We start from the raw sequence: 26072 nt of genomic DNA on the forward strand, positions 1-26072 counted from the left end.
AAAAAGAAATAAAAGACATCCAAATTGGCAAAAAAGTTGAACTCTCATACTTTGCAGATGACATGATTCTCTGGAAAACCCAAAAGGTTCCACCAAAAAAATTGCTAGAACTGATACAGGAATCGGCAAAGTGCCAGGATATAAAATCAATGCATGGAAGTCAGTCACATTTCTATACACTAATAATAAGGCCAAAGAAAGAGAAATCAAAGAAAGAATCGATCCTGTTTATAATTGCACCAAAAACCATAACATACGTGGGAAATCTAACCAAAGAGGTAAAAGATCTATACCCTGAAAACCATAGAACACTTAGAAAAGAAATGGAAGAAGACACGAAGAAATGGAAAAACATTCCATGCTCATGCTCATGGATATGGAAGAACAGATATTGTTAAAATGTCTATGCTTCACAAAGCAATCTATATATTCAGTGCAATTCCTATCAAAATACCAGCAGCATTTTCATAGAGCTGGAACAAACAACCCTGAAATTTGTACAGAACCAAAAAAGACCCCAAATAGCCAAAAGAATGTGGAATAAGAAAACTGAAGCAGAGGCATCACAATTATGGACTTCAAGCTGTTACATGGCTGTAGTCAACAAGACAACATGGTATTAGCACAAAAAATAGAAACTTAGATCAATGGAGCAGACTAGAGAATCCAGAAATGGACCCTCAACTCTATGGTCAACTAATCTTTGACAACGCAGGTAAGAATATGCAATGGGAAAAAGACAGTCTCTTCAATAGATGGTGTTGGGAAAACTGGACAGCCACATGCAGAAGAATGAAACTGGACCACTTTCTTACACCATTGCTAAAATAAACTCAAAATGGATGAAAGACCTAAATGTGAGACAGGAATCCATCAAAATTATAGATGAGAACACAGGCAGCAAATCATAAGAGACTAACTCTAGGAAACAAACTGAGGTTTGCTGGAGGGGTGTTGGATTGGGGAATGGAGTAAGTAGATGATTGGGCATTAAGGAGGCTCTTGATGGAAGGAGCACTGGGCGTTATATGCAACTGATGAATCACTAAATCTTACCCCTGAAACTAATAATACACTCTATGTTAATTGAATTCAGTTCAAATTTAAAAAAAAAATTCATGAAAGGCTAGGTCTGCCTACATAAAAATATAGGACTCTCGTATGGTGAAATGGGTCTTCAACAAAGAAGGAGATGACAGCCTTGGGAGAAAAGTATTTGTAACATTCTTAAAAAATAAAGTCTGGTATGAACTGTAAAGATACATATATAATGTAAATTTACTATTTTTCAATTGAGTATTTAGTTTGTCTTTTTTAAGAAATTATTTTCTACCCCTACATCATCATACATATTTCTAAATATTTTTGCAAAACTTTAAGTTTTCTTTTACATTTTTCTTTTTCTTTGATTTTTATTTTGTGAATTAAGATCTAGTTTTTTTTATTTTCCTTGTTCATAGGCCATATATAGCACCATTTATTGAATAGTCTGTCCATCTTCCATTTGTCCTATGTCATATCTACATATATAATTTGGGCTGTTGCAAGGCTCTCTATTGTATTCCATTGGTTAATTTCTACATGCATGCCAATTCGACTTAATTATCATAGAGTATTAATAAATACTGATATCTGGCAGGGTAAGGCCTTATTCTTTTTTTGTTGTTCTATAGAATTGTCTCGGCTATTCTTGATTGGCGCTTTGTTCCTCAACCTAAATCTTAACTACATGTTGTTAATTTCTCTACAAGAGAACTCTGTTGGGATTTTGATTATAGTTGCATCGAATTAAAGATGAATTTGGAAAGAATTTCCGTTTTTAAATAGTGAGTGTTAATCATCATTAGGGTGGTCTCTATATTTCATCATTTTTAAAAAATATTTCAATAGTGTTATAATTTCCATTTCGTCGTGGGTTTTTTTTAATATATTTTAGTAGTTTTATAATTTCCCTCATAAAGATCTTCATCCTTTTTCTTCAATTCCTAGGAATTTCTAGAGTTTGTTGTCTTCTTTTTAAATGGCTATTATAATTAAAAATCTTTAGTGTTCATCTGTGTTCTAAACATTTTCTTAATGCATTGGGGACATCATCATAAACATGAGCTGTCATGACGCAACTAGAATTTGGCTACATAGCCAAAAAATACGTAATCTAATAACTCTGGTAGTTGCCCTGGAATTTGTTTTCCTGGGACAGTGACTGACAGGAATTAGCTCTGCTATCACGGTCCTTTTTTCCCCCCATAGAGGTGGGCTGCAAGTAGGTTATATCATGTGTATTTCCTGGATAATGATGAAATACTAAAGAAACCCTTTTTTCTAAGTGATATTTTTTATTTTTAGAAAATGAGCCCTTGGTTACATTTATAATCATCTGTCTTTGATTTAACATTTTTCTCAATATTACTTGTCATTTCGATTTTACCAGTATACCCATGAATAACCTTGATTAGGTAGTTAATTATCAGAAGCCTTAGGGTATTTAGAAATAGGCCTACTTTAAGTGCCACCAATGCTATCCTTATCACTTAGCATAGTACATGATGTAAAATGGATATTCAGTAAGGGTATCATTCAACAAATATCAGTGGTGTTATCATTGAAATATTAAAGGTAAGTTACAGACATTATGATAGGCCATGTTCTATTTTTAAAGAGCTTTTTAGTGTTTGATGTTTACTGGAATTTTAGGCAGAATAGCATTAAAAATTCCATCTTTAAGTGACTTGTTTAAAAATCATATACACTGAAAACATTTTTTTGTTTTGTTTTGTTTTGTTTTCCGTAAAGTCAGATATTTAAGATGATTTTGTATTTGGAATAGCAATAGAATTTGTAGATAGACTCAATTAGCTAATGTAGGTAGGAGAATGACCAAATGTTTCAGTCATTATTAGGTCTTCCTTAGGGTGACTACCAGCATTATTGAGTATAAGGAGCTCCAGGATGTTTTTTTTTTTTTAAGATTTTATTTATTTATTTGACAGACAGAGATCATAAGTAGGCAGAGAGGCAGGCAGAGAGAGAGGAAGGGAAGCAGGTTCCCCGCTGAGCAGAGAGCCCGATGTGGGGCTCGATCCCAGGACCCTGGGATCATGACCTGAGCTGAAGACAGAGGCTTTAACCCACTGAGCCACCCAGGTGCCCCCAGGATGTTTTAAAGAATTAGTTTGGCTTGTTCATGTAGGCGGCAGAGATTTTACTAGCTCTTGGACAACACCTCCCTGCATTTCTGTATGCATATGCTGCAGAGGTCACCTACATTTTCTGTGTGCCCTAGTCTCTTAGAGGAGACACTTAAATGATGTTTGATACTCCCCATGCTGCAGAACTGCCCCTCAACCTCACTCACTCCTCTCATCACTGACTCACACGGTACAGTATCTACTCCTCACTGCTCCAGTGCCGTTTCTAATTGCTGCCATTCCTGATCTCCAGTTTTGCTATTTCTTGTTTCTTCTACTCTCTGCCTCTTAGGGCTCACTTTCCAGCCTTTCGTGGAAGGGATGACTTTTCACAGATTGTTTCTGTCAATCAGAGCATGACAGCCAGTTCAAAGCCTATTAGGTTTAATCTTGGGAGTATCAGATGCTTTTGGCAATGTGTCTCTCTTCCTTGGCACTTGGGAAAGCTGCTTTTTGCTCCTAAAAATCAGTTATATAATAAACCTGCCTACTTTTGGGTTAGCAGTTGTTAGAGAAACTTGAGACTCTGGGAAGCTAATCCCCTGATGACTAAAATTTTACTTGGAGTGTGAATTTTAATGGCATCTGCTTAAACTCTTATGGGGCATCTTGGTGGTTGAATAATTTTTTTTGTGCTCGAACCAAAGTGGAGATCTAGAATATATTAAAAATACATCTTAAATGTAATACTTCTCATGAAGGAGATACATCTCCTTTTGTATCAGATCCCTAGGGCTGTTTTAATAGGGTACCACAAACTAGGTAACTTCAAACAAGAGGAATTTATTCTCCCATAGTTCTGGAGATTGTAAGTTCAAATCGAGGTGTTGGCAGGACCATGGTCCCTCTGAAACTTTAAGGGGAGAATCCTTCCTTCCCCTTCCTAGCTTTTGGTGGATTGCTGGCAATCTTTGGTGTTCCTTCACTTGCAGCTTCAGTATTTCCATCTCTGTTCCATTATCCTATAATTTTTTCCCCTTGTCTGTCTATATCTGGTCTCTTCCTATGACACCAGTCATATTGGATCAAGACATACTCTAATTCAATATGACCTCATCTTAACTTGATTACATCTGCAAAGAATCTGTCTTTCCAAACAAGGTCACTATTAGAGGTAGTGGAGGTTAGGCATATGTTTGACCTATCTTTAGTGGGGGTGAGGCATAATTTAACCAATAGCACCATTTACCAGTGGACTCTCAATTGAGCATGATGGCTTAGGGATGTAGGTTGGAAATGTATTCTGTGATTTATTTTTATTTATTTATTTTTTATTAGACGTATGTGGGGGGATATCGGGGAAAAGCTTTCTCTCTCTCTCTCTCTCCCTAGTCTATTCATTATCTTCTTATTCCCTAGTTCCCCCCACACTCACCCTTCATAATTTTTTGTTAAAAAATGGGAAGAGCTATTTAAAAATCATCATTTAGAAGTACAATTTGTAAATAGTTCTAGTCTATGGGGAACTAACCCAACTCTTCCAAGGGATCTATGTTTTTAGTGTTTAGACCTTTGCAATTTCTGTAGGTGGTTTTAATTTTAGAAAGTTGCCAAGTTTAAACAAAACAAAACAAAAATATATTATGCAAAGTGTTATTCCACGGTGTTTGTGATTAGGACTGATTTTGAATATTCATTATGATAATACTGGACCATGTCCTTTATAGTGATTGGTCCTTTCTCTGCTATCCTGAATGGTGAAAAAATGAGTTTCCATTTAAGAGTTAAACTATATTCAGTAAGTAGGTCACTAATTTTAAAAGATTAGAAAAAAAGAAAATGCATTTAATATTAAGATTATACTCATGGAGCTCAGTTTAATATTTCATTGAGAATTTAGAAGACTGTATATTATTTAGAGTAACTAGGTATATTATTTAGAATAACTAGCCCATTATTTAGAACAGGCTAGATTTCTACAGCTCAGGGAGATGCAAAACCGGTTGAGGACAGAAGAGCATATAATGGGTTAACTGGGTGCTCAGTAGTTAAGCATTTGACACTTGATTTTTGCTCAAGACACGATCTCAGGGTCTTGGGATAGAGCCCTGGATGGGCTCTGTGCTCCGTGGAAAGTCTGCTTCTCTCCTTCTCCCTTTCCCTCTGCCCCCCTCCGAACTTGTGTTCACTCTCTTTCTCTCAAATAAATAAAGACATCTTTAAAAAAAAGAAACAGCAGCAGCAGCAGCAGCAGCAGCACATGTACTGACCATGGAGGAAAGAATGTAGGGGTGTGTTAAGTAAAGAAAGCAGAGCAAGAGTTTGAAGGCAGAAAGGAGAGTGTCATTTTTTAGTAAAAGCTAGGTTTATGATGCCAAAGTGTAGCATAAGCTAAAGTACTAAAAGGCTATGTCTGAATAACAAGTAAAAGAAAAATAATTGGTAGAATTCTTTAAAACTACATATATATTATCTGAAGTTTTTAAATTATTAATTTCTTTAACTTAATTATTAAGTTCTTTAAGATCATTAATTCTGCCACTTAGCACATCTACAGTGTTCTATAAGCTGTACATTCATTTTTTATGAGGCCTTATTGAGAGAGTTTTATGCTTCCTTCCAAAAAGCATTTGATTTTACTAATGGGGACCCCAAAACACCACTAACCTCACTGTTTTAAAATAATTTATCTTCTCTGGATTTTCTAGTCTATGTAGATATTATACATGGCTTTCCTGCAAACAGATGAGGAGAATTCTCTGGTTATAAGCAGTCATTATCAATTATAAATAAAACCATCTGATCTTTTTTTTTTTTTTTTTTTTTTTTTTTTTTTTTTTTCTGGGATGGGCCAGGCAAGTTTCTCTACCACTTCTCTTTGTTGGAGGGCATATTTTTTTTCTAGTTAATATTTTCACTGATGTAACCCTTTAAGAATATAAATTTTATTTTGCATGGATAAGATCACAGCTCCACTCCTTGTGAAATTTAAGACCTCCTGTCCCATTATGTGGCCATTAAAAACCTTCTTAGTTACTAAGATTGCAAATAGCTCTCAGATTGTTGATGCTTCAGAATCGTTTTACCATTTTTATTTCAGGGTTGCTAAGTTTTTTTTCTCTGTCTGTCTTTCTTTTACACTTTCCTTTCCTTCTTCTTCTTCTTTTTTTTTTTTTTAAGATTTTATTTATTTATTTGACAGAGAGAGATCACAAGTAGGCAGAGAGGCAGGCAGAGAGAGAGGGGGAAGCAGGCTCCCTGCTGAGCAGAGAGCCTGATGCAGGGCTCTATCCAAGGACCCTGAGATCATGACCTGAGCCAAAGGCAGAGGCTTAACCCACTGAGCCACCCAGGTGCCCCATCCTTTCCTTATTCTTTTCCTTTTGTTATGCTTTTTCTTTTCCTTTCATTCTTTCTTTCTGTCTTTGGCTTAGGGATTGCCCTTCCATTTATACAGATGTTTGCTATGTTAATATGCATTTCCAGGTGTCTTGGAGAAATATTTCATGCTATGCAGTCTCTCACAGCCTCTTGTTTAATCTTTTCTAGAACAGTACCCCATCTGTGACATGGGGTACTATTGTCATCTTACTGGTGAGTCCTAGGAAGGTTAAATAATTTGCACAAGGTAACACAAGGTAAAAATTGTCAGAACTAGGACTGAAGCTCAAGGAGTCTGAGCCTAGGTTCTTCATTGGTATGTACTCAGAGGAAAAAACAGATGATTTTAAGAGCTTGTCACACTGGTAATTTTGTTATTTGATTTTTTTGCTAGAATAGTATTAATACTATTTTATTTTTATTCTTAGTTTCCATATGTAAAGGTTGATGAGCCTAAATTTCAATGGAGCCCCAAGTTTTTACTAAAAAGATCTTGTAGATAGTATCCGGTTAATAATGAGAAATGCTAAATCTATATTTTTGAGATGGTGACAATTCAAAATGATTAACCACATCTGTCATGTGATAGCACATTAGTTATTTTGTTACTTCTTTTCATCTATAATTCTTGGACATACATGTTCATAATAGGTGCAAAGCAAACTACCATTTGTAGGTGATGATCGGTTTCTTATTCTGGTATAAGCTGCATTTGCTTTTGCAAACAGTATGTTGCATTTGTATGCACAATGACTAGTCCTTTAAATAGGTCTTTATTTAAACAGCCCTTTAAACAGTCTTAAGAAACGTTGACTGGGATGTCACAATGCAAAACTTAATGCCAATAGACCCTTGGTTTAGAGCTTCAAGGTTACTGAGTCTGAAGTTAAGTTAATCTTATCAAATTCTAGGGCTGAGGCTGACTAGGTATGTGTGTGACTTTGGACAAATTTAATAAACCGTTCTAAATTCTAAAGTAACCCATGGTCCCTCTCATCTTTGAAATGAAGCTGTTCTCCACCTCATTGTGAGATCATATTTAGAGTGCTTATCACTGTGCGTGATACATAGTATTTTATAAATAACTGCTGTTAGTGGGTTTTTTTGCATTATACTATCCCAAATTGGAAGGGGTTATTGAGATTATTTAGCCATCTGTTCTTAAGTCCCCTGGGAAGAGGAAAGTGAGTTAAAGGTCACTAGAGGTGATGGAGTAACATTACTTGACATGGAAGAGATCCACACAGAGTAGGGCAGAATAGGATTTTGCAGTGGTGCCATCTTTGGAAATGATTTCCAGCTGCATCTGTTGATTATCAAAAAATATTAGGTTTGGGGATTCTCAAATGTAATTATAATGTGTGGCATATGAAGCAAAAAGAAGGCTTAAAGCTAAATTCTATACATGGTTCCATTTACTGGTTTTGCCAGCTCTCCATGCCAAAGCCTTGACTGGAGTAGTTAAATTTATGAAATATGTGTATGCATGCTCATGCATTTATACCTGAAAAGATTCTTTCACTTGGAACTGTGTGAAGAAAACAGTTGGATCTGTTAAAAGTCACTGAATCTATACTCTGTCCCGGAAGTTTCACTGACTACCCCTTTAGGGCATCCTGTAAAGAATGCAGGTGGATTTATATGTACCTATTTTCCACCTTAGTAACAGCCCTGGACAAGCGTGACTGGGTGGTGACCTCTCTGTAGGCGTGGACCAATCAGTGTAGGCTGCCATTGTCCCTTGTCCAGTGTGCCAGGATGCCTGCTTCTTACTTCATGGCTTGAATACTATCTGAAAGTGGTTTAGAATTTTGCTTGTTAAGCTCAGGTATTGTTCAGTACTGCTTCTCTGTCTCTAAAGCAAGTTTACTGCATCTACAGGTCTTTTGACTTTTATATATTCTGCCCCAACTTTTCCTTTAAACTCCTTTTGGTGAGAAGAGCCACTTGCTTTTCAGTATAGGGGTTGAAAATGAACTCTCTTTCATTGTTTAAAACCAGTTCCCCTATATCCATAGACACCTCCCATCAATGCCCCCAGGGCAATGGCTCTACAGTCTTTCTGTCTAGTAATACGTAAGTGATGTAAGAATTAACCAAACATGTGTATTTGCTTTAAAAACCCATGTTAGTGCATTAATCCTTATTATGTTGTCATACAGAGTGGACTATTAACATCAGCATGAACAGAATAGTCTCTCCCTACAGGCAGACCTCCACGGGAAGTTAAATTATACTCCCAATATGAGTTCATTAATCTGTGGTGAGAAATATGTTTACTGAGGGACTGTGCACCTTTGTTCACTGGCAAGTGTGTACAGTGCAATTTTTAAGTCGTTTATCATGATTTTTCTACATTTACATTGAAAGAAGTTAACACTAAGAAGCAGAGAATGGACCCCCACCCCCACCCCACCCTTTGCCAGAGAGCAGCCTTCATAGGGCAGAAAAATTTTGAGACTGGCAAGAGAATCTGAGAATTGTTCCAAATATTAACACACCACGGAGTGTCCAGAAAGTTTGGATATGCAGAAAAGAGTGTATTTATTCCATGTTTTTTTCCAGTTTAACAATTGAATGCTTGCTTTAAACTTTATGTACTTTAACAGAAATGTTGTCTTGAGGGGCGCCTAGGTGGCTCAGTTGGTTAAGCATCTGATTCTTGATTTTGGCTCAAGTCACAAACTCACGGTCCTGGGACTGAGCCCCACATGGGGCTCCACGCTCAGTGGGGAGTCAGTTTGAGATTCTACCTCTTTCTCTCTCTCTCTCTACCCCTCCCCCAGCTCACACACACACGTGCGCGCACACATAGACACAGACACACACACTCTTTTTCTCCAATAAATTAAAAAAAAAAATAGTGTCTGGCTGTTGAAGAAAAAATATTGAACATATTACTTGAAAATATAACATTTTAAAAATGTCCTATATTTCCTGTCATTTTGCATATCCTACATTATTTTGACTAAATTGGTGGATCTTGTTTCCAGTGGAAGGAGAGAAAAGATTAAAATTCACTAACTTCCTATAATCTTCCTTCGTTTATTTCTCTCTCTACAGTTCCCTCCAGTTTCATGAAACTGATGTGCTAAGTTGGGGTCTTTTTTCCTTTGGAAATCTTACTAGAAAACTGAATCAGCCCAGGAGAAAGGAGATTTAAACCCCTCAAGCCCACTCTACATTTAGGGCTTAATGTCAAGAGGTTTAAAAAGGCCCTGGTATTTCACTGTTGACCCAGTCCTGCTCAGTACGGGGCCAAGAAATTAATTAATGATGAAGAGTGTATTTATCTGAGTCATTCTCACCTGTTCTCTTTGTTCTTTAGTGCTCTAGCAGGGACTTGAGGGAGGGCATTGGCAGTGAGTGGCTGGTCTCTCCCAGCTCTTAAGAGCTAAAGGCTAAAAGCTATGCATTGGAGGGACAGGGAAAGAAAAACTTAATCTCTGTCTCATGCACATATATAAATACATGGGAGGGTAGATGGATGGAGAGATAGGTAGGTAGATAGACATACAGAAACATTGATATATATGCACATATACAAATATTTCTTGGCCACCTTTACTTATTATTATAGTTTACTAAGCAACCTCTATACACTCATGATTCCTAGCTCCCTAAAATGAAGCTTCTCCTTTCTCCTTGTATTTTCAAAGGCCTACTCTGTGGGCATTTCTCTGCAGATGTTTTGCAGATGATCCTTGTTAGTTCAGAAAAAAATAATCTTTCTGATGTCTTCTTGAATATCTAGAAACCTGGCAAGTGCCTACCACAGAGCAGATACTGAATGAATATTCATGCTGAATGAATAAAAAAGATGAATGAAATGATATATAATTCTTTATACACTTTGTGCACAAATGCACATTTACAGATATCATCATATAACCAACCCTGCCAACTAAGGCAGTATGGACAGGACTGTCACTCTCCTCTATCTAGTCCCCCAAACTTCCCTTACCCTTGAGGTTCCATGCCACCCTGTTGGGACACTTTGTTTATTTGTAAGGTTTACAATAACCTTATTTCACTTACTTTAATAATGTACGTTTGACTTGGAAAGAGAGAAGGCTGTCAGAGACCGCTGTGACCTTAGTGACAGGCTATTGATCACAGAAGTGAAGAAAGCTTTGATTAGCACATTTTGGCAATTTTTTTTTTAATTTAAGATTTTGAGTTACTTTAAATCAATTTTGTTCATTACCTATTGCTGGATCCTGCTGAACTAATATATTTTTGTTGGGGGTGTTTTATGACAATTGATACATTGGTTTTGATTTAAATGTCGTTTCTCCCCTGAACCCTCTTAATACAGAAACCAGAATGATGATGACATGGGTGCCTCTTGTCTGTTCAGTAAAGAAGACTCATGGTTATAATCACGTCTAACAAACTGCCATTTCTCTGTGATGACTGGAAAATCAATGGCAGTTCAGCAATTAAAGCAGAGTGCCATTTCTATCTTAGACTCTGATCATTCTGTTTTTTCATCCTCAAACCGGTGAGGACAGTTTTCTCCATATTGTATTTTAAAATATATTTTAACTGAGCTTTTATTTTATAGCAGATTTAAAAGCAAAATTTTAAAATTATTTATATTAAATAAAATATTAAAATAAATCTAAAAATTATTTTTTATCAGATTCATAATACCGATTACTTGGAACCTTGTTTGTTTGGCTTTTGATCTTGAAATGTATGCTAGAGTTTTCTATCCTTAATCTACTTTTCTCATTATGAGGATTGTTCCTGTGTTTTATTTAGTGAAGGACTTCTTTAGAAAAGTGAAGTTGGTTTGTTATTTTACAGTATAGTGATTAAAGCATAGTTTATTTTTCTGTAGCATGTAAGATGCAAATTATATAATGTGCCTTTTTTATACTTCCCATTTGCTTTTCTTTGTGTTTATCCTTAAGCTGATATGAAATCAGTGATGCATGTGTTATTTAATTGTACTAATGACTATTTTGAAGTATCTCAAAATTGAAACTAGAAATTTAAAGATATATTTGAATATAAACATAGTATCAAGTTATCCAAACTGGTTTAGAAAGGCTTCTATTATATGGACTAAATCAAGGACAGTTATTTGTGAAGTTTTAAAACCCTATGAAAAACAGAATGTTTCTAAAGAAATATACCACAGTAGTAAATTGCAGCAAATCTGATCTCAGAGTCCAGAGATCCAGCTGCTGGTGTGGACTCTGCCCTTAGTGCTCTGTGTGACCTTGAGCAAGCCATGTAAGTTTCTTGAGACCTGGCTTCTTCCCTCTGAAATTGAAGAGTTGGGCTCCACCAACAAGCTTATTATATTCACTATCTTTCAAATATCTATAGTAATTTAGATCCTAAAGTAGATTAGAGTGACTAGTTATCAATTATTATCTTTCTTACTAATTGTTTTCACAACTTGCCAAAACCCAGATTTATCCCCTCCAAAGCTGATTGGCAACACCTTTCATGCTTACACTATTAATTTGCTTAAAAGGTCGTGTACAAACAAATTATCCTGACTTGAATGACTAGTTAATAGGTATTTAACATTTGTAAAACTGTGGGGAGTTGTTTGTTCATTTATTTATGTTAGTTCTTTTCATAATCTGAATGCAGCATTAGTTCTTGGGCAAGGGCTGATGAATGTTTGTTTTGACATTTCCCTTCTCTTTAAAGGACACTTTTTTTTTTTTTCCTTAAGATCTATCCTACTGGGGAGGGGTTATATTTTTAGGTGTGGTTCAGAAGAACAATGAGTAGTTGAAAAAATAATTTAAATAATTAGAGTGGTCTCAAATTGGTTGTCTTCTTAGGGATGTAGGGGGACATAGGGTGTAGTAAGGGATGTAGAGGGGTCTCTAAATTAGAGGTCACACCTGGATTTTGCTTCTGCTAAGATTTAGGCTATATCATATCCTCTCAGGTTTTCTCAAATTCTGATATTTGGACAGTAAATCCCTCCTTCTACCTCCTCAGTCTACAGTTCCTTGTATAGCATCTTAATTAGCAAGAAGAAACAGAAATGTCCTTAACATTTGCATGTTGAAATGTGGAGCCTCCTGGCATTTTTTATGATCATGCTATCTCTGCTGTCCAGTCTAGATGCCACTTAGGGGTTCTTTCTTTCCTTATCACACTGAAGGTTTTTGAAGTCACAGTTCAACTACCAAGTCCTGTATCAGTCTATTGACATTTCAGAGGGTTTTGATTTGTGGTCCTGGTTGTAGGAGAATAAAGACACAGATCGATAGAAACATTTATTGACTTAAGAATATAAATAAGTCTGCAAATATGCTTTTTATACAGACACTTGCATTGCAAATACAGGGTTATTGAGATTTTGGTCTTACACAAAAAATAATTTATTAGCTGCTTATTTGCTTTACACACCAACTTATAAGAGGCCTTCTTTATATATTTGCTATAGTATACTTATTTCAGAAGGAAATGTATTGTACAGTGAAATTTACATGTCCATCCCTTTCTTTTCCCTTTGTTTTCTAAAAATATCTAGTGACATTGGGGTCGGTACTGATCCTCCATATTCCATTTTTCTCTTAAGCTTAACACATCACTGTTTAATGTTTCCAAGTTTATGGTCTTTCACTGCATTTGAGCCCAAGACAATAATCACATTTTTGTGGAATATGGCTCTTGCTGTATTTAACAGGTCCTTGCAAAGGTCTTATCTGTGGAGTGTGCCATGCTGTAGCATGATAATCTTTCTGGCTACAACAATACAAAATTACCCTACACCCTCTCCTCCCAACCCAGGAAAAGGCTACAGCTGAAATAATTAAAATCCATACGCTTAATGATCTGTGCCTTCTGCAGGGCGGCACATTACTGTCTCTAACGATGTTTAATAGCTCATAACATTCAATACACTTAATCATCAATTACTGGCATTTGTAGTACTTTTGCATACAGAACATATCTTGATCGGGGGAAGACTGCATTGGAACAGACTCAACTATCCACGTTGGAAAATAAAAGACACTGGGGTAGACCGAATGCGGATGCATGGTTGTCTTTGGAGCTGCTCAAGCGACTGAGGCAGGACTGTACCAAGGCCATGTGGTTGTCTCAGACTATGTTAGGTGAGGAGGAAGTTTCAGTTTTCTTGTGGCACACTGCACTTTGTTGGTCTCCCAACCATTCTGGGGTTATCCCTTATTGGAATGTCCGGTAACTGGGAAGCTGGCCCCACCCAGCCACCTGATCTCCCACAGGTCAATCGCTACTTTGTTTCTGTGTCTTTATATGTAAGGTGATAGTGACGGCTATAGTGAAGGCTAGAGGAGCCTGAAGAGGTCCTACCCAGATCAGAAATCCTCCAGTCTCACTGTCACTTCAGGGACAATGGAACCATCAGCCTTCTGTCATTTTCCATGTAATTTCCTGTTTGCTCAGTGTTGCTTGGAAAAACAAAGAAAGATAAAGAGCCCAGAGAGTCCACTACCTTTGGTGGAATGATAAAGAAAAAGGCAGAATTCTCATTTTATAATAATCACATGGTTTTGATGTAGTTTGCACAGTACCTACTTTCAATATATATATAAAAATATTATTTATAAACCATGTTGATTACTTTGTTTATCTAATATTACAACTAACTGCATATTGATATACATTATATTATATATAATACCATATGCATGTAATATATAATAATATAACATATGCATGTATTGAATTTAATATTATAGTTAATTATATATTAATTATTAATATACTGTATAAATATACATGATTATACCATGCATAATTATATTTAGATGCATATAAGGCTTTGTTTGCATATTTAGGCCAAAGGTTATTTTGCTTCTGGTAACAGAAGGATTTGAACTGTGCCAGCACTTCTGTAGATGCTCAGTCCTGGAAGTGACAGGATCTGCAGGAGGTAGCTTATTTTAATACAGAGTTTGCTTGAGAAAATACATGATTTCATCATCTCTGAGTCTCAAGAGAAAAATTCTGATTGTCGACCTTTCCTCCTAATCATGAATTTGAGTCATAACTACCCTGGGGTGAAATGCACACATTGTTCTTTCAAGTTCTTGATTGTTTCCGAAAAAGTTCTAGGACTTTTTCCAAGTTGATAGCAAATGCTTATGTGGGCAAAACAAAAGAGGAGGAGCAAAGGTGTTGCAACTTCCACTATCACCTGCCTTTCTCAAATGTTACAGCTTCTCTGCTGCTGGCTGAACTCACAAGACCAACTTAAAAAAAAAAAAAAATAGAGGAAGAAAATATAAGAAAATATTCATGTCACTGATAAATTCATAGCATTTAGGATTTCATCCTTTCTTCTTGCTTCAGCAGCAGTTGGATATGTTTTATATATTTATTTAAAGATTTATTTATTTATTTATTTGAGAGAGAGAGAGACACACACACATACACAGACAGACAGAGAGAGGGTGGGTATGCTAGCTGAGGGAGAGGGAAGGAGAGAGAGAACCTCAAGCAGACTCCTCGCTAAGCACAGAGCCCATTGTGGGGCTTGATCTCAAGACCCTGAGATCATGACCTGAGCCAGTGTCAAGAGGCAGATGCTTAACCAGTTGAGGCACCCAGGGGTCCCAGGATATTTCTTAAAACATAAAGTGCCATGTCTACCGTCCTTTGCTCTTCCCAACATTCATTGAGTGTCTCTACTCTGTCAAATATAGGTTAAGTGCTAGGAATAATGATATCAATATGCTACAATTATAGTTCCTACCCTGATGAAGCTTAAAGTCTTGACAAAGCGTTGAAGACTCAAATGTATGCAGCATAGGCAGTCATAAATCAGCTCTAAGAAGAGGCAATGGGGAGTGGTAGAGCCTGGAAATAATGGGAGAAATGTCTTTATTTGTTCTTCCCTCCCCTTCTTCACTCCATCTTTTCTTCCTTATTTCTTAATAATACTCTGCTAACTAAATAAAATAGCATGCAAATCTTCAACTCCTAACACAGATCCAGATGGAAATATGTAAACAAATAATGTTAATATAGTAAGTAGAATCTTAAAAGTTATTTCTAAATCCCAGCTGTTAATAGTACAGACCCTACAGCCCGGGTGGCTTTGAATGCTGTCTCCACCATTCACAAGCTGTTTGACCTTCGGCAAGTAATCTTCCTTTGCTTCAGGTATAAATGGTGACAATGCAAGTATTTAACTTCATCATGTTCTCTTGAGCAGTAATTGAGTCATGATGTAGAAAGCTCTTCAAACAAAAACTTGGCACAACATGAGCTCTAAATAAAAGAGACTGTTCTTAGTAGAAAAGAGACAAGACAGCACATGTTAAGATATTAAGTCTGAGTAGACACATGCTGATAGAATCTTAAAATGGAAGGAATCCTGAGTCACCTTGTGGGCACCATCTACTTGCTGCTGGAATAAGCCCAGAAGAGACAATTCCTCAGTGTTTACTCATGCAGCTTGTTCAACTCATCCTGTGCTATACACCAGTCAGCTCTGAATAATTTTATCAAGGTGGTGCTCACCTTTGTCTTCCAGAAAGGAGTCAAGAGGGCGCTGGGTGGCTTAGTTAGTTAAGCATCTACCCTCTGCTCAGGTCGTGATCCCAGAGTCCTGGGATTAAGCCTCTCTGCTCAGCAGGGAGTCTGGTTCTCCCTCTGCTCCTCCCCCTGCTCATGCTCTCTCTCTCACTCTCTCAAATAAATAAACAAAATCTAAAAACAAAAATAAGAAAAAAACAAATAAACAAAAAACGAACAAACAAACAAACAAAAAAAGGGAGCCAAGAAGCATAGTATAATGTGTCAAGATCTCCTCTGGTAACATTGTAACTTTCATGGTGTTCTCCGCATTGACCGTTTCTGGTGTTTTTATTTGTTCATTTGTTTTGTATGTTTGTTTTTTAAATTGGAAGATCTAATTGGCTTTATTAAGCAATTCATGAATTGGGCAACATCCCATTTAGCAAATAGAGAAATGCTCCTCACATTGACCATTCATTTAGCATTTCATTTGCTTTATCTCAAATGAAGATATATATTTCCCACCATGCTTCAAAACGAGCTAACCACAGCAGTAAATCGTTTTAAAGCATTGCATTGCTTTACAGATTCTACAACATAATCAAAAGCATAAAACATTCAGATGTGCACTGTCCATTCAGTTATCATTTAAAAATTCTCTTGTGTCTATTCCTTTACTGTCCTGTATGTGGCTCCTTGGGGATGTACAGTTTGGAGAACAGAACTAGCCAAGAGTTTGTGAAGCAGTGGTCACGTATTAGACCGCACTAATCTTTCTTCTCTTAAAATATGTTGCATTTTCTGCATTGCTGTAGAGGATCCATTTCTTTCTTTTTTTTTTAAAGATTTTATTTATTTATTTGACAGACAGACAAAGATCACAAGTAGGCAGAGAGGTAGGCAGAGAGAGAGGGGGAAGCAGGCTCCCCGCTAAGTAGAGAGCCTGATGCAAGGCTCAATCCTACAACCCTGGGATCATGACCTGAGCCAAAGGCAGAGGCTTGCACCCACTGAGCCACCCAGGCGCCCCGAGGATCCATTTCTCAGGATCATCTAAGATTTGTACCTCGAGGAAAATATGTGTGAAAAAGGTTCTGAGGCAGCCTAAGCTATTGGGAAAAGGGAGCAAATCATAGCTAAGAGGGTTAGAAATTTTTGCTCTTTATCTCTCCTCTTTTCTAGGACTGCTACCATGGGAAAATATCAAAAACATGAGCTATCAATATACGCCAGATACCTTATGCAATTAGACAAAGAAAAACACTGAGAGATGGTGGACTCTGAGAAACAAACAGGGTTTTGGAGTGGAGAGGGCTGAGCCTGTTGGTGGATGTTATGGAGGGCATTTATTACATGGAGCACTGGGTGTGGTGCATAAACAATGAATTCTGGAACAGTGAAAAAAATAAAATAAAATAAAATTCAGAAAAAGTAAAATCTACGTAATTAAGGGAAATTTTATATTAGTAAACAAAAGAGAATGATGTGCAGTTTTAGATATTACATATCATAACTGGTGGTTAAACATTATAGGCATAGAGAACTTTCTGGAAGATAGCTTAACACTCTCTGAACCTAATTTTTAATCATGCCCTTTTCCCTTACTTCTCCCAGTTTTCCCATAGTTTGTTTATCAAGTATTTAAAGAGAGCTTCTATTGCATGCAGGCTCTCCCTTCAAAGGATGCAACACATGGTATTCATGTTATTTTGGTTCATAATCTGCTTCTAAAATGACCTTTCTACTCCTGAGACTCTATCCTCTGCATGTTATCCCTCTCTTCTATGTATTATTACCATCCTGCATTATTCTGCATTTGAGTTGATGTTACCTCAAAGTTATGCACAATTGTCTGTCCATCTCTAGTGCCACCACGGTAGTCTAAGAACCAGAACAAGCACCAGCTCAAAAGCCAAGTGCTGGAACTCTTAAGGAGGTGATTTTATGCCTTAAAACAATAAATATTTTGGGGTGCCTGGGTGGCTCAGTTGGTTAAGCAACTGTCTTCAGCTCAGGTCATGATCTTGGAGTCCCAGAATCAGTCCCTCATCAGGCTCCCTGCTCAGCAGGGAATCTGCTTCTCCCTCTGACCCTCTCCCATCTCATGCTCTCTCTCTCATTCTCTGTCGAGTAAATAAATTAAAAAAAAAAAATTTAACAGATTTTTATTGGGGAGATGTTTTCTTGCTTCTAAATTGTGTATGCAGAAGTGGAATCAGCCAATAAAAAGCACTTCCATACCTTAAACCAGGAGTTCATGAGCTGTTCTTGTCATGGAGAGGACCACAATGATGGGGGTAGCAGTAATATTAGTGACAGTAATGAGGAAGCCTCCATTATGGGTAAAGCCTTGTGCTGGTTGCTTTGACTGCATCACCTCTAACCTTTAACCCTAATGACTGTCCTCAAGGCTGCTCTCATTATTTTGGCCCCTGTTTTGCAGTGGAGGTGACTGAAACACCAAGGTTGAATAATCATCAAGTCTAACTTTTGTCAGTGGTTAGCATTGAGTCAGGGTAATGATCCTAGATTTTTGTGATTTTAAAGATTACTTGTCTTTTATTCTATGACTTAATATCTCTCTATATAGTTTTTAGAACAATACTTACATAATAAGCCTTTATATAGAAGCACTGTGTGTGCATATTAATTGCTATTATTTCCCTTTGGTCACTTATTTGGAAAGACTAATTTTTCTTTTTTCTAGCAGGTTGTAAGTGGCTTGAGGGGACCAAAGACTTTACTATAGATACCCTGCTCTGAGCTTTAGGTTTATATCAAGTAATTGAGAGTGAACACAATGGTACATATGAAAGAAACAGGCAGATCTGTTATCCCCTCTTCATTGATCCCTTCCGTCTCCTACACAAGCATGCTGTTTCTTAGCTAAATATTTTAGTCTTACAGAAAAAGCAGTTCCCTGGGAAAAATAGCCAATTTTATCCTGATAAACTTGCTTATCATTGCACAATATAGATTTCCACTTTAATTCAGTAATCTTAAAACTATAGGGATATAAAATGCATTAACATTGTAGCTGACTTCAGATTGCTTTTCCTTTAAAATCTTTAACAACGTGAAATCATTTGTACCTGCTTAAAATGAGTTTTTGGTTGTAATTTAAATGGAATTAAATCATCTTCTATTTATCTTAGAATGATCTCAGAATTTAGCATGAGATTTCCATTTGCAGAGTCACATTTACTAATGTGGGGCTCTCTCCTCTCCATCTCTATTCTGCCCCCTTCCCTCCCCACCTCACGGATGTCTCCAGAGTTCCTTCCTGGGGTGCCTGTGTGGGGGCCCCAGTTGGGTGAGCTTCACCTGACAAGTCTGTACTGCTCTGTGTTACTCCTAGCTCAGAAGCAGTATTGCTGACCCAATGGCCAGCACATGGATTAAGTCTCCTTCTTATATACTGACCTTCTGTATAAAAACCTGACCTTGAATATTAGTTTGATTAGGCATGGTTCCTCCACATGCTGAGGGGTGCAGCTGGGCTCACCTCCCTGGGCCCTTTGTTTACAGAGTAGCTGAACGTGAGTGACCTACTGTTTCTGTGGCTCATATACCAATTTAACTTGCAGAATTTGGGATCAACCATGTGGCTCCCTAGATGTATATGCAGAATAAATTTCCCCTTTCCTTGAACAAGTAGATTTATTCCAGCAGCAACTGTTCCACTCTTTAATACCATATGCAGATATGTCCATCTTTAGCTGTGGTGACCTTCTCAATAGTTCATTAGATTCACCCATTATTGTGAATGTTCCTTCCAAGCGTGCTTTGCAGAGTGAGAATCAGATCGTCTTCTCCCTACAGCATGGATATCTGCCAATGAGTCCCTTCTTTCCAGGGTTTGGGGGATGTGGAGGAAATTTATATAATCCTGTAGCAAGGGTGGGACCCCTGAATTAAATATGTATTTCCTAATTGCCAGCCTCCAACTTTAAGTCTATTTAGCCCTGAAGGGCCAGACATCTTGGAAATTCACTTCTGTGCCAGGACGGTAATGAATTATTACATTTCTCCCATGCCGTTATATATCAGGCTCTTTGTCTGTGTCTAGGCATTGGAACTAAGCTGGTCCGCTATATAAGATGCTTATTGTAGATGGTAGTTTCTTTTAAAAATCTACAGCGAAGTGTATTTCCTGACACACCCTCATTTCCCAAGCATGAAAGGCTTTAAATAACTATAACATTGAGTGAATTACATCAATTCCAACATGCTTGTGAAACGGTTAAGAGGTACTATTTTTTTTTCTCTTGTATCTTCAGATACATCACAGGATGCACAGGGTTTCAGTGATACAGTTGACTTTATTTAAATGAGCTGGGTTTTGATTAACAGATGAGAAATAATCATTCCTATAAATAGAATATTAAACAAATTGTTTTACCCTAAATTAAATCATAATTCATATTAACTCTATTCTTCAAGTTTACTGACAAAGCTTTTATTGCCTCTGTGGGTGCTCTGCTATGTGAAGCTTCATTATGTTGCTTCCCAGGCCTTTCCACCCCAGGTGGTACCCAGTTCATGGATAGGGGACTTGTGTCATCCTAACCAGCGATCCCCTTTGCTTCCAATTCCTGGGTCTCTTTATACAAATACTTGGCATTCACCAGCCACTCCACCTTCTCTCCAGTCTCTACCTCTGATCAGTTCCTAAATCTGGTCTTTCTCTAATACGGATCTCACTAATATTCCTTTCCTCTCTGTAGCCCATTTCTATTTTCCTGGACCATCCAGACCCTCGTTATTGCTCCTCAGGCTCTAATGTACTTGCCCTAATAATCAGTGTTTCTGCCCTCAGAATAAATGCAGTTTATTTTATGTATTATAGCCAAAAAAAAAAAAAAATCTATTAATGTCACTTCCCTCCCTACTGAGGACCCAGTTTGGATCTCTTTCTCAGCTCCCCAAACACTGCCATCTCTCCTCTGTACCCCCTACCTCACTGTGCCTCCCATATGACTGTAGTTCGTCACATACCCTGCACCGGCGTTCAGAGCCTCACATGGTGTTCACGCTGCCAAGGGTTCTCTTCCCGCTGCCGTCTTTCTGGTGAACACCTCTTCGTTCTTCAAAGTCCATCAAAGTTGACGGCTTCTCCCAGCCTCACACTAAATAAGTAAATCACTTCCCTTTCTTTGTCTACATTCTTAATCGTATGCCTATTGTGGTATGTAGTAATATATATTATGAGTATGTACTTACATCAAGTCTCCTTACTAGATTGTGAACCCCTAGAGACCAGGGTTCCCGCAGTCACCTTTGTAATTTCAGAGCTTAATAATATCTATTGTAGTACGGGTTTGTTGAATTGGTTCAATTCTCCTATAAATGTTCTCTGTATTAGGGAATAGCTTCTTAGCAGAGTATTAAAAGACTGCATTGGGGGTCTGTCTGTAGTCTGTTACTGTCTGATTAGTTGAATTAAGAGCACAGTGTTAATGAGGCCAGGGTTTTAGTTTCATTCCTCTGTGGAGCGTTAACATTGTCCCTCAACTGTCAGTAAGCTCACCTGGCTGCCTCGTAAATCCCACCAGTTCCAAGGGAAATGGAAAGTGAGAATGATTAAGGTCAGGGCAGCTTCATCACAACTATTAGACAAATTGAATTGAATATATTCCTTATTGATGTTCAAAGAACAATTTCACACCTCCACGGGAAATGAGAGCCTTACTTTGTCCACAGCCCCTGTCCAATGTGCCCTGATGTGTTGGACTTGAACGGTGGCAGGAGGACCTCCTGTCTGTGACGGGTTTTGCGGTAGGAACAACAACCATCCATCCGCAGATCCTTACGACTGTTCGCCCCGGAGCTTCCCGTCTACCCACCCGCCTGTCCGTCTTTGTGTTCCAGGTGAGACAATGCGCATCGCCTCTTCAGAGTTTGCTGATGACCCGTGCTCCTCGGTGAAGCGTGGCACCATGGTGCGGGCGGCCAGGGCTTTGCTCTCAGCGGTAACTCGCCTACTCATCCTGGCGGACATGGCGGATGTCATGAGACTTTTGTCTCATCTGAAAATTGTACGTATGTGGAATTTATCAAAACTTGCCTTATGGGGGTGGCAATCCTGACTATGTAACCTGGAGCTTGGGACGGCACTAGTGATCTCTCACTGCTCAGTGGCCCGCTTACTCACCGAGTGTATACCCACCCCCCAATTTTTCTAATATTAAAATTACAGTCGTTAATATACTCAGAAAGTTATAGAGGATTCACTTGAGTTTGGATCCCCCCCACCACCACCTTACTTCTTGGAGAGCAAAAACAGTATATTCTTTTAGGCTGCAGAGGCTGAGCATAGTATATCTGCCTGGGCCCTATCTTCAGATTCAGATTAGTAATTCAGAGGACGTCAGCTTTCCCGGGGTTGCTGGCCAAATGATATGGACTTTGAACATATCTTGGTCTGGCAATAAAGAGCCCTATATACACAACTCATGGCTCAGGCCAATCTTATTGCACCAAGCCTGGCATCTAATGTAACTGGGCACTTCGTGTCCCAGTAACCCATAAACCCCTGTTAGAAGTGCCTCACTTGTCATGTTCTTGGTTTCTTTCAGCATTTTTGTTTCCTAATAGAACTGGAACCCTACCCTGGTCACAAATTTTAGTGGGCCAGAGACCAAGGCAACCTTTGCAGTCCCTGACAACTTGGCCTCTCTCTACTTTTCTAGTTGCTGGCTGGCATCTATTTGCAAACAGGATAGTTTAGTCCTCTGAATTAAGATGTAACTCAAAGGCTTAGGCATATGGCTTCTGCCTAGAGAGTTTCTACTCCATGCCCTCAGTGAATTTCATTCCTGGACAATTGGCACCAACCTTGAACTGATCTCAGGGTCCTTAGATGATGGGATGTGAACCATGGGTTTTCTTTTTTTTTTGGAAATCAACCTGTTGCTGGTTTAGTCCCCCCTAGATGTGGCCAGAATGGCTTATTTTCCCTAATATCTAATCCTCAGGCCTTTGTCAGTAAAATGAACAGTAAGAGGGCAGGTGAGATATCTCAGATTTGTTCTGTAGGGGAGTTCATTAAAGAAATTTCTAAAACAGCAGGTGGTTCTCTGTTGAAAAGGCTTGGGTAGCATCTTGCCTGAGCTGACCCCAATAAAAAAGCCACAATTCTAAGTTATGTATAAACTCCTTGATATTATTAAATGTCTCCAATTCCAACACATCCAGCATGAGTTCCATGATCGTAAGCCACAAAGCAAGGTACAACTCTTTCTGGTATCTGTAAGGGCACCTGAGGAGCCAAGAGGCACAAAGCAGAACCTGCTTGGGAGCTTCCTCTCAGATTTTTCTGAGAACAGGCCTGGAAAAGCCAGGAAAGGCTTTGCAGTTTGGATGAGGTGAGCAGAATGAGGAGAGACTTTACCTATTTCAGAGGCTATCAAGAGACAGTGTAACGTTATGATTTGCTATAGTATTGACATATATATGACAGTATAACATTTTGATTCCAGGACTTAGCTACAGAAAAAAGATTAACTTTGATAGTGGTTTGCCAACTGTGTTGTCATCTACCACATGACCTCCTTACATACCAGACACTTTATCTGTTCATACGGGGCTAATGGCAGTAGAGCCCTTAGAGCTGTAAGAGATTTAAAATGGTTGCAATTCCTATGCAGCGTTTCTCACAGAGTGTGGTGCAAAATAAGCGTGTGGTAAATGGCAGCCATGTTGCTGTTTTCAGATCCCTGGAACCCCTTGCATACTGCAGTGGTGGCTGTCATTCCCGAGGTTCCAAGTGTGCTATATGCTTCTTTTAAGCAACAAATTACTTTGTTCTGAAGTGTGTGGGAGAAAAAGTTTTGTTATCTTTCCCTTACAGACTGCTGAGTGTTCAAACGCCGCATTTTCAGAAAGATCTTACCCCAGATGGACAATCTTCCTTTCCCAGGGGAGAACAGAACTGAACCTAAAGAAATTAACTTTGCATCCTATATGTTATTGTTCTGTGCCACGGGAGGGTCCGTTCAGCCATTCTTAGGGAGTGATGACGGGCTGAATATTCTCCCTGAGCTGCCCACATGCAGAGAGGGCTCCTCGTGCATCCAGGAGGCATTGTGATGTACAGCCCCGGTGCCCGCCTGTAATCCTGCCTTTCTACCCACTTGTTTTGACCACTGCTGTCTACCGATCATATCACTGCCGCCTGTCATCCTGCAGAGTCAATTGGATTCTCTTCCCGGCACCGCAGATTAAGGAAAGTTAAAAAAAAAAAAAAAAAAGGTTTAGCACAAAATCACGGAAAGGTCAACCCAGCAATATTAAGTAGTCCTGTCAGACTGTCAGTAGTAAAATTAAAAATGATTGTAGACTAAATAACACATTTGTTCTACTTAGAGCGCAGCCTGTGCAGAGAGCAGCTGCGGTGGGATGTCGCTCTCTTGCGGAGCGAGTAGGAACTGCAGGGCCGGGGCGGCCGCTGAAGTCAGGTTGTGGTCCGTCTCAAGCTGTGAAAAAAACAAAACAAAACAACCGTCTCAACAATCCATTACAAATGAACATGGTATATAATTCTGCTTTAGCTTTTCCTTCTTTTCCTTCATGAACAAGCAAGCGTCATCTGTTTTTAACTCAGATGAAGAAGTATCTTCATGTGTTTGAACGGAGCAGGTTAGAGTTGGTCATGTACACCTTTGTTGAGGCTCTTTCCAGATAAAAGATGAGTTTCCTTACCACAAACATAAGTAAGAAAAAAGAATGACGGGTGATTTTCCATAAAGGTAGTTTGTTCCTTCTTCTTTTGGTCCACACACTTGAGTAATACCCTCCAGGAGTGTGCGGATTCCTGCCATGGTAACCTTTTTTATCTTTAAGCATTATGCATTTTACTTTTTATCTCTTAGGGCATATGCCAAATTTTTATTGCTCTTCTCTTCAGAAGAGCAATAAATTTTTCTTGTTTCTGAATACCTTACAAGAACACAGATGGAATTGCCTTATCAGAAACTTATATTCATGTTTTTCCATCAATAATTCACTGAGTAGATGAAGGATAGCCAGTTTATTCTCCTAAAATACCCGCTTTCATTCTCTGCCCTGCATCCCCATAAATAATTGTCAGCAAATCAAGTAGTCATAAGCAAGTATAATTCACACTATAAAGATGAGTAAAGAATTAAGATATCTGTGGAGACCATGTGAATTGGCAGTGTAGAGGTCCTTGCATCCACTACATTAAAATTATGTTCGGGAACTTAGTTCACATGACTGCAAAAGAGCAGTCTTTTCACATGACATACAAATATTCTAGTTGCCCATGTGAAGCTCCTTGTTTTGTTAAGCAAGTATTTGTGTGGGCTTTAATGTTGAGCTCATTTTTAAGCACGTTAAGGATTCTCATGGCTGCCAAAGTTTTTGCCACTGTAGTAGTTTTAAATTCAGGACAGAATGACAGTTTTGGAGTGACCTATAGTTCAAAGTTGGGTTGTCCCCCAGGTGGAAATGTGATGTTCCTGAGCAGAGCTAAAGTAATCATTTGCACATCAGACATCATTTAAAAAAATACTGAATTATAATCAATTTTCTCGTTGAAGTTGCTGGTGAGTGATTCCCTAGCCAGTCATCTGATATATCCTGCAATCAGTTGACATTGTCAGTATGTTTGGTTGATATGTGGCATTTTAGACTTTTTAAGGAATCCTGCATTACAATCGATGATCATGAAGAGGGATATTTATTTTTCCTAGACTCTGAATTAATGTAATCAGAATGTATTGTCAATTCTAAGCAATGGTGATGATATTACGAAAACTCATCTTGACATGTATGTGTTAGAGAAAACAACCCCCCTGTCTTCAGGCTAGGTCCTGGAATAATGATGTTCTTCATTATCTCAGATTTCTCTCTAGAAAGTGCAATGGCAAAATAGAAAAACAACAACTCCTTCATCAGTTTCCCAAAGAAGTCAGATTACCTTCATAGCCATCAGGGGCCGGATCTAATGCCGCTGTCCCCTTGTTTGGGAAGCATTGATGAGGCAGACTTTGATATTACCTCTGCTTTTTGTGACGTTAGCCTAAAATAGTGTCGAGTGTCCTCAGTTAC

General features: G+C 38.3%; 1 protein-coding gene across 6 annotated transcripts in view; it reads left to right on the forward strand.

Annotated features, from left to right (window-relative positions):
* Positions 1-26072, forward strand: part of CTNNA2 (catenin alpha 2) — a 1140635-nt gene that overhangs the window by 334269 nt on the left and 780294 nt on the right. For all 6 annotated transcript variants that reach the window (XR_006606450.1, XM_045079083.1, XM_004742297.3 and 3 more), the window contains exon 4: positions 21870-22036. Coding sequence is in view for 5 of the 6 variants with exons in the window: in XM_045079083.1 (XP_044935018.1) it covers positions 21870-22036 (167 nt within the window). In the remaining variant the exon portion in view is untranslated. The remainder of the gene's footprint in view (positions 1-21869; positions 22037-26072) is intronic.

This window comes from Mustela putorius, unplaced genomic scaffold, assembly GCF_011764305.1.
Source record: "Mustela putorius furo isolate JIRA1106 unplaced genomic scaffold, ASM1176430v1.1 tig00000281_pilon_pilon_pilon, whole genome shotgun sequence".
Lineage (NCBI taxonomy): Eukaryota > Metazoa > Chordata > Mammalia > Carnivora > Mustelidae > Mustela > Mustela putorius.